Source organism: Budorcas taxicolor, chromosome 8, assembly GCF_023091745.1.
Source record: "Budorcas taxicolor isolate Tak-1 chromosome 8, Takin1.1, whole genome shotgun sequence".
Lineage (NCBI taxonomy): Eukaryota > Metazoa > Chordata > Mammalia > Artiodactyla > Bovidae > Budorcas > Budorcas taxicolor.
In genome coordinates this window covers 78,616,255-78,623,803 of record NC_068917.1, presented here as the reverse complement: position 1 = coordinate 78,623,803, position 7,549 = coordinate 78,616,255, and the positions used below count along the sequence as shown (strand labels likewise).

General features: G+C 54.6%; 2 protein-coding genes across 2 annotated transcripts in view; one reads left to right on the top strand and one right to left on the bottom strand.

The window, feature by feature from the left end:
* The first annotated feature begins 3,580 nt into the window (after nt 1-3,580).
* On the top strand, nt 3,581-5,458 carry ENHO (energy homeostasis associated). Its single transcript, XM_052645276.1, has 2 exons — nt 3,581-3,763; nt 4,692-5,458. The coding sequence occupies exon 2, from the start codon at nt 4,822-4,824 to the stop codon at nt 5,050-5,052; it is 231 nt and encodes a 76-aa protein (XP_052501236.1). The 5' UTR covers nt 3,581-3,763; nt 4,692-4,821; the 3' UTR covers nt 5,053-5,458.
* A 143-nt stretch (nt 5,459-5,601) lies between these two features.
* Nucleotides 5,602-7,549, bottom strand: part of DNAI1 (dynein axonemal intermediate chain 1) — a 68,763-nt gene continuing 66,815 nt past the window's right edge. Inside the window, exon 21 of the mRNA XM_052645228.1 lies at nt 5,602-5,846. Within this exon, the coding sequence (XP_052501188.1) occupies nt 5,748-5,846 (99 nt within the window). The 3' untranslated portion in view covers nt 5,602-5,747. The remainder of the gene's footprint in view (nt 5,847-7,549) is intronic.

The following is a 7,549-nucleotide window of genomic DNA, read 5'->3' as shown; positions in this document are numbered from 1 at the left end:
TCAGTTCAGTGTCCCATAGAGAAACCCTCCCACAGTGGTGCTCTCACAGCACTGGATAAGGAATCTCATTTTTGTGGGCAAAACCTGGGGCAGCCAGATTGGCTGATGGAGAACTCTGTAGTCAAAGAAGTGAGTCAACCAATAGCTGCCAAGAGATTTTCTAGTCCCATCATTTTCACTGTTACTCATGGCCAAAATACATTCTATTATGGCCACTATATAATGGCCACTATATAATTAGTGGTCACTATACAATGCTTTCTTTCTACTCCATTTTACTCTCTATTTCTTCCATCTCTAAATATCAGGAGGCTTTTTTGTGGGCAGGTGGGGAGGAATGGTTTAAAGGATAAGAATATTGGTCTTGTGATTTACCCTCCAGAAGCAGCAGCTGGATGTGTCATTGAGCTGTCCTCCACTGAAAAGGAAGTTAATTTATTGGCATATATATAGTGGGATGGTTGGATTATATAGGTGAGGGCATTTTTGGAATCATACATATAGGGAAACAATGTGTTTGTGCTATGCAAACAATGAACTATAGTGAACAAATGCCATTCAGCTTTTCCAGAATCTCTCTTCTTCTGTTCTACTCATCCCAAAGTCCATGCAGTTATGACAGTAGGGTCATGTTAAGCAACCTGATCCTCGTCCATTCCTTGGACCCAGTTAATTGGTCCAAGCCTCTAACTAAGCTGAGCCAATCAAAGTGCTTCCTGAGTAACATGCAAACTGCAGCCAAGAAAACCAAGCCAGTGTCTTTTTGGATGCCTAGACAGTACGATTTTAAGCTTTGGGGTTGTATGAAGTTTTGTTTTTCAGCACATGGACCAGAAGAGCACTGGAAGCCAGTCTTGGGGTGGGGATGACAATGTTGAGGCAAGGCAGAGGATGGAAATGAAGGAGACAGGCAGAAAGTAAGAGAGATGAAAAGAGGAGAGAGAAGTTAATGGCTTTTGTTCCTATTAGTTTCAGTTCTTGAGGCATCCTTGTCTTTAGGTTTCAGGTATCTGATTATAAATGTATCTTTTTGTTTAAACCAGTTCCTATTTTTCCTGGATGAATTCTTTCACTCTCCTGGTTTGACTACTGCTCCTATGCTAAAACTCACAAAATGTTATCTTCAACCTGGACCTCTCTCCTGCACCTCAGACCTGTTCATCCAACCATCTAGTGAACATCTCAACTTGGATGTCCAATTGGTACCTGAAATTCAACATACCCAAAACAGAACTCATCACCTCCCCACCTCAAACCCCTGCTGAAACTTACTCCTTTTCCTGTGTTCTCTTAGCAAATAGCATCACAGTACCACCATCGTCGGGTTTCCCTGGCAGCTCAGCAGTAAAGCATATGTCTGTAATGCAGGAAACCCAGGTTCCATCCCAGGGTGGGGAAGATCCCCTGGAGGAGAGCATGGCAACCCACTCCAGTACTCTTGCCTAGAGAATCCCATGGACTGATGAGCCTGGGGGACTTCAGTCCATAGGTCACAAAGAGTCAGACACAACTGAAGCATCTGAACACGCACACATGCATCCCTATCACCAGCCAGGGGGTTATCCCAGACTTTTCCTCCCTCTTACTCCCCATAGCCTATAGGTCTAGGGCTCTAAGTCCTGACAATTGTAACTTAGAGAATTATATTCTCAATGCTTTCTTGATCTCCCCATTCCTATTTCCCTACGTCATTTCAATCCCTCACCCACACTCTCAAATGCCTTCAATCCCTCCTTCTACCCAGCAGCCCAAATCATCCTTCTAATTTCTGAATATGATCACATTTACTCCTCTGTTCAAAATTTCTTCAGTGGCTCCCCACTGTCTTCTGGATAAAATCTAAACTCCTGCAGCTGGGTCACAAATTCACTCATATTACACTCAGATGTGCAATATTATTAGTCTTCTCTCTTTGCTAGAACTGATTTGATCTTGTTCACAGTGCCCCCACCCTGCTGGGTAACAGGAGCAGGGGAAACTAAAATTAATCCTCTCTGGTAAATTCAGTCGGGTCTGAAATTTTATTTTAGACAGGTCTAAGTAACTCAGTAGGTTTGGATGACTCAGCCTTTCAGGTTGTTTTACCCTTCCTTGTCTCATTTTCAAGACAGCACTTGGATTTATAGAAATGTCACTGAGGGAAGGGGGTCCCTTACCCACGTGGTCCCTGGGGTTGTGTCACTTGGCATTTGTTGAGATGCGGCATTGGCTGAGATGTGTCTGGTATAAACACCATCCTCAGAGGTAGCTATTACAGATGAGGAAACTGAGGCTAAACTATTTAACACATGAGGAAGCCAAGGCTAAAAGAGGTTGAGTAACTTGCCCAAGATCACAAAGTTAGTTAAGTGGCAGAACCAGAAATCAACACCACTCTGATTCTGGCTGGCACTTGGATTTGCATCTAGAAGTCCAGAGATAAGTTAACATTGGATTTGGGAGCACTGAGAAGACTTCACAGTATAGCTTCAGAGTTGTGCTTACCCATGGGAGAATACATCTAGTGGAATGAGAAAAGGGTCCATTCAGAACACTGAGGAATCACTGGCATATGAAGTCGGATAAGAAGCCCTACCTGATGGCTCCTGCCCAAGCAGACCTTTCTCTTAGGAGAGCTTCTAGATGGAGGAGTCAGGAGCTTCTAGGATGGACAGTCGTACCTGATTCTATTCTAGCCGGGACTAACCCATCCCTCAAAATACCCCATTCCCCTCTGTCCTAGGCTCCCCCGTAGAAGGTCAGAGTACGAAGCCCTGATCGATACTGGGTGGGAACTCAACATGTGTCAAAACAACTTACGTTGTCAGAGCTGCTCACACCTCCTGAGGCGAGGGAATGTGGAACCAACCACAGACCCTCTGAAGTGGGGATGCAGGGTTTACATTCAGATGAGAGTGGACGTGCGGGGGTATAGGGGACTTCAACACCAAGAGAGGTTCGGTCTCCTCCCGGATGTGGTATCCCAGTGCCTTCCTGCAGATGAAGGGGACAGAGACCTCTCGCAGATATGAAGGGGTGGTCCCCTCAAGTAGAGGGATACAGAGGCTTTGGCCTTTCTCAGCTTTTGGGTGTGCAGATCTTCCTGGTGAGGTAGGTGCAAGAAATCGCCGCAGGTAGGCGGGTCCGGCTCCTGTCCCTTTCCCCGGGGGAGGGATCCAGACTGAATAGGCCCTTCAGCCCTCTTCCCACCCCCGCCCCCGCCCGCACAAGGGGCGGGACAGTCTTCTCCCCAGGGCACAACCAATGGCAAGGGAGCCTGGCACGGGGAGCCAATTAAATAGCGGCAGCGGCGAGGGATGGCTCCTCCTCCTGCAAGCCGCCGGCCGCAGCCTCCCAGGAGGCGGGGCTCCTTCGCTGTTTTTGCGGCCGGCGGAGCCTGGCCGAGCCTAGCCGAGAGACCAGTCGAGCCTAGCCGAACGTAGCCGAACGCAGCCGAGCCTAGCCGAACTCCGCGCCCAGACCGCCGCCGCCGCCCGAGCGCCGCCGTGCGAGCAGGCGAGCGGCCGCGGCCGCGGAGGAGGCGCCGCCCCAGGGGGAGGAGGTGGCCGCTCGCCGCAGACCGCCCGCGGCAGAGGCCGCCCCGGTCGCGCCGCGGCGGGAGCGGCCGGCGGAGGCTGCGCTGCCGAGGGGGAGGGTCTGGGGAGGGGAAGTCACCCCTGCCCGCCTCCCGCTGCCCCCCGCCCGCAGGTTCCCGAGCATCATTCGGCGCCCAGCATCCCGCTACCCCGGATCCTCCCGCGGGCGCGCACCGGGCTTAACTCAGGTAAGAGGGGCCCACCCACCACGGGCATGGGGGTTGAGAACCAGAGACGGAGATAAAAAGGCTTAAGACTCAGAGACACAGCCGGGGAGAAAGAGAGTCAGACACAAAGACACGCGAGAGACGCACAGAACTACAGAGACCTCACAGAGAGGGGAGTGAGACACGTCCACGGGGACAGATGGACACACAGCGGGGAAGAAAGAGACGAGAGACACAAGAGACCTAGGCATGCAGAGACTGATCCAGAGATACACAAAGAAATAGACTAGGAGAGAAAGGAGACACAAGAGAGACACTCAGGACTCAGAGATGGGGACACATAAGAGAGACAGATATAAAGAGAGCTACAGATGGGTACACACCGGAGGTGGGTATACAGAGGCTGAGGTGCACATCCAGGCAAGAACCAAGGGACAGAGTAAGAGCCAGACACAGAGACACACGCACCTGACCTGGTGAAACAGTCTCTCTGAGAGGCGCACCTAGGTACACAGTTTTGGATACACAGACCCACACACGCCTGCCAGGCCTCCACAAAGTTCCCTCTGTGTGAGCTGGCACCTCTGGAGGTCTTCTGGGCTGGTTGGCTGAAGTCCTGAGAGCAGGGAGGTGCCCAGGCCACACCAAAGCTGGTCACAGTGCCCATCCTTCAAGGCCTTGGGCTTCCTCAATCCCACCCACTCTTACAGTTTTTCTGAGGGCTGGACGTTCAGTGGGCAGGTCCAGGCCATGCCCACTCCGGCTTCCCCACTGTAGCCACACCCCCATCCAGGTGCCCAGAGCCAGGTCCTGGCTCTGTGAGGTGTTTAGACCTGTTGGGAGGCTGGAGGTATGGGAGGGGGCTCTCTTCTCCACCCTCTCCTCCTCGGCCTCACCCTCCCCTTTCCTCCTCACCATGCTTTGCCTCTGCTCTGTACCCCCCCCACAGGCTCAGACATCTCCACTGCCCAGGGATCGCTGAGTGCGTGGAAGGCCGGCTGTCCCAGCACCCCGCTTCGGCATGGGTCCTGCCATTGAGGCAGCTTCTCAGCCTGTGCTCGTCTGAGGGTGCGCCCGTCATGGGGGCAGCCCTCTCCCAGGGGGCCCTCATCGCCATCATCTGCAACGGCCTCGTCGGCTTCTTGCTGCTGCTGCTCTGGGTCATCCTCTGCTGGGCCTGCCACTCGCGCTCTGCCAACATAGACTCCCTCTCCGAATCCAGTCCCAACTCCAGCCCTGGCCCCTGTCCTGAGAAGGCGCCCCCGCCCCAGAAGCCCAGCCATGAAGGCAGCTACCTGCTGCAGCCCTGAAGGCCCCTGGCCTAGCCCGGAGTCTGGGGCTTAAGTCCACCCCACCTGGCATCTGGAATCGGGATCCCAGGGTCCAGCTGGCCTGGGGTCCAGAACTCAGAGTCCAGCCTGTGTGGAACTGGACCTAGCTGCCCAGTGTCTGGTTGGCCTGGCTCCAAGAGGGGCCCTGCCCCTAGGTAGACAGGCCTGGGGCAGGGGTTCATGAGTTGGTGCTAGGGCCAGGGCCATCTGGACTCTGCTCCATCCCAGCGGTCTGGGGTGGGGTCCACCCTCCCCCTAGGCCAAGCGCCTCTCGGCCCTCAAGGTTGGGGAAGCAAACTAGAATCCATGGCAATAATGGGAGGGTGTCCAGGCTGGGCCCCTCCTCTGGTCCTCCTACTGTTTGCTGGATAATAAATGGATCTAAGACTCTACCCTGAGATTCTCTCCTCTTCCTGGGTGCCCTGCTGTAGCAAAATTAAAGATGCGGGTAGACTTCCAGACACAGGTTTATTTGTGCAAAGTAGGAGAGGGTAACAGGGGTTGAGGACCAAGTCCTGGGGTGAGGTGATGGGACCAGGGCCAGAGCAGGGCACTGGGACCTGATCAGGGGTAGTGTCAGACACATACTGGGTACTAAGGCTGGACTGGGGTATCAGGGTCAGGGGCTACAAGTACTAGGTTCAAGACATGGGCCAGGTTCAGAGGCCAGGCCCTCAGGTCTTGGTTTTCACTTCCCTCACCAGGTTCAGCAGTTTGTCCAATTTTGCGATCTCCACAGCTGGCCCCTTCTGTACTTCCTGGCCCTTCTTCTCCTGGGGAGAAGAGAAGTATATACCAGGGAGGACTGGTGAGGGAGGGCCATCTCTTGCTGCCTCCCAGCATCACCTCCTCAGCCCAGCTTACCCCAGCACTGCCATGCCCTCTCCTGCCCAGTTAGCTTCTGGACCCCTGCCTCCCCCCACCTCTGCAGGATCCTTCCCCATCTCAGGTTCGATGACCAGGGCCCAGCTAAGGCCTGGAAGAAACATCTAGCTCTTGTTTCTGAACCTCAGATGGACATAGTATCCTGATGGTGGGGGCGGTGGGGGTGGGGGGCTGGGGTGGGGCAAGCCAGGAAGAGCTGTAGTCCCAGACCTCTACCAGTCAGGACCACCGTTCCTACAGGAAAGTCTCTGGCTGAGTCCTAACAAGGAGCTAAGAGGTGTGTGTTTGTGGAGGGAAAGTGTGGACAAAGCCACAGGTGCCCTCACCTAGTACTCTGACCCAGTACTTCCAGCTCAGGCAGGGAGTGGGGTACCACTTGGGGCCAGGCCTGCTGTGTCAGTTATCCCCAGGTGAGGGAGGGTGTCAGGAAGGCAGATGGCATGTCCCATGTGGTTCCAGATGTCCTCAGCTGGGACTGTCTCCAAGAACAGCGGGTCTTGAATTAATGACCCCACCCCCCACCCCTGGCCACGGGGTTTTGCATGTAGTGCAGTGGTAAAGAATGCCTGAAGATGTAGAAGATGCAAGGGACATGGGTTCGACCCCTGGGTCGGGAAGATCCACTGGAGTAGGAAATGGCAAATCCCATCCTTGTCCGTGGGTCACAAAAGAGACACCACACACACACACACACACACACACACACACACACACACACACACAGAGTGTTGGGTCACTGGGTGTGTGTGACAGGCCTGCGAGCTCCTTAGCAGACCAGCACCAGTGCCATCCTCCCTTCTGTCCAGGCAATGTGATGTGGGCTGGGCTGGGGGAGCTGCCATTTCTCGCCTTCCCTCTGTACCCAAGCCCCCTGCCCTCTCAGCCACCTGTGCCCAGGGCTCACTGGCACCCGCCCCAGCCTTGCCTGCTGGGGACCCAGCCCGGATCTGGCCATGGCTGTGAGGTGGGGGGAGAGGTGGGGCCCGCAGGCCCTTTTCTGGCCCATCTTGGCTGCCAACACCCGGTGGAGCTCAGATTTCCTCCTGGCATGACTCCTGCATCTGTTCCCAAATCTGTCTCCCCCTCCCCTCGAGGCTCAGCGCCTTTGCCCCTGCCCCGCTCACCCCGACACTCGTGAGGCAGAGGACAAAGATGTCTCTTTCTCCCTTCCCTCTCGGTCTCCCAGATTAACCTCATGTTCTCTTCTCACCCTCACCTCATCTCCTGGGAGTCAGGAAGCCCGGCTTTTAGTTGTTAACTCCCTATGTGACTCTGGGCAAGTTCCTTGCCTTTCTGAGCTACAGTTGCCATCTAGACAGTAGCTGGAGAAAGTAGGCCTTGACCTTTGGTGGGCTCTGACACCAGTCACGGGACGCTCCTTGGGCTGGGCAGTCAGGCCTCTGTGGCCCAGCCCTCTTGGGGAGATTAGGGAGACTGCAGCCTGCAGAGGGGGGCAGGAGGAATGCCCACAGGACTTCCTCTGGCCCGAGTCACTTGGCTGCTGATAGAGTCAGGTGACAGTTTCAGAGGAACTGCCAGTCCATGCAAGAACTAGCCCCCAGCTGTCACCTGCTCAGGTTCTCTGACTCCC

Bases quoted from the DNA above. Each gene is read 5' to 3' on its own strand.
- ENHO (XM_052645276.1), top strand. From the start codon at position 4,822: ATGGGGGCAGCCCTCTCCCAGGGGGCCCTCATCGCCATCATCTGCAAC.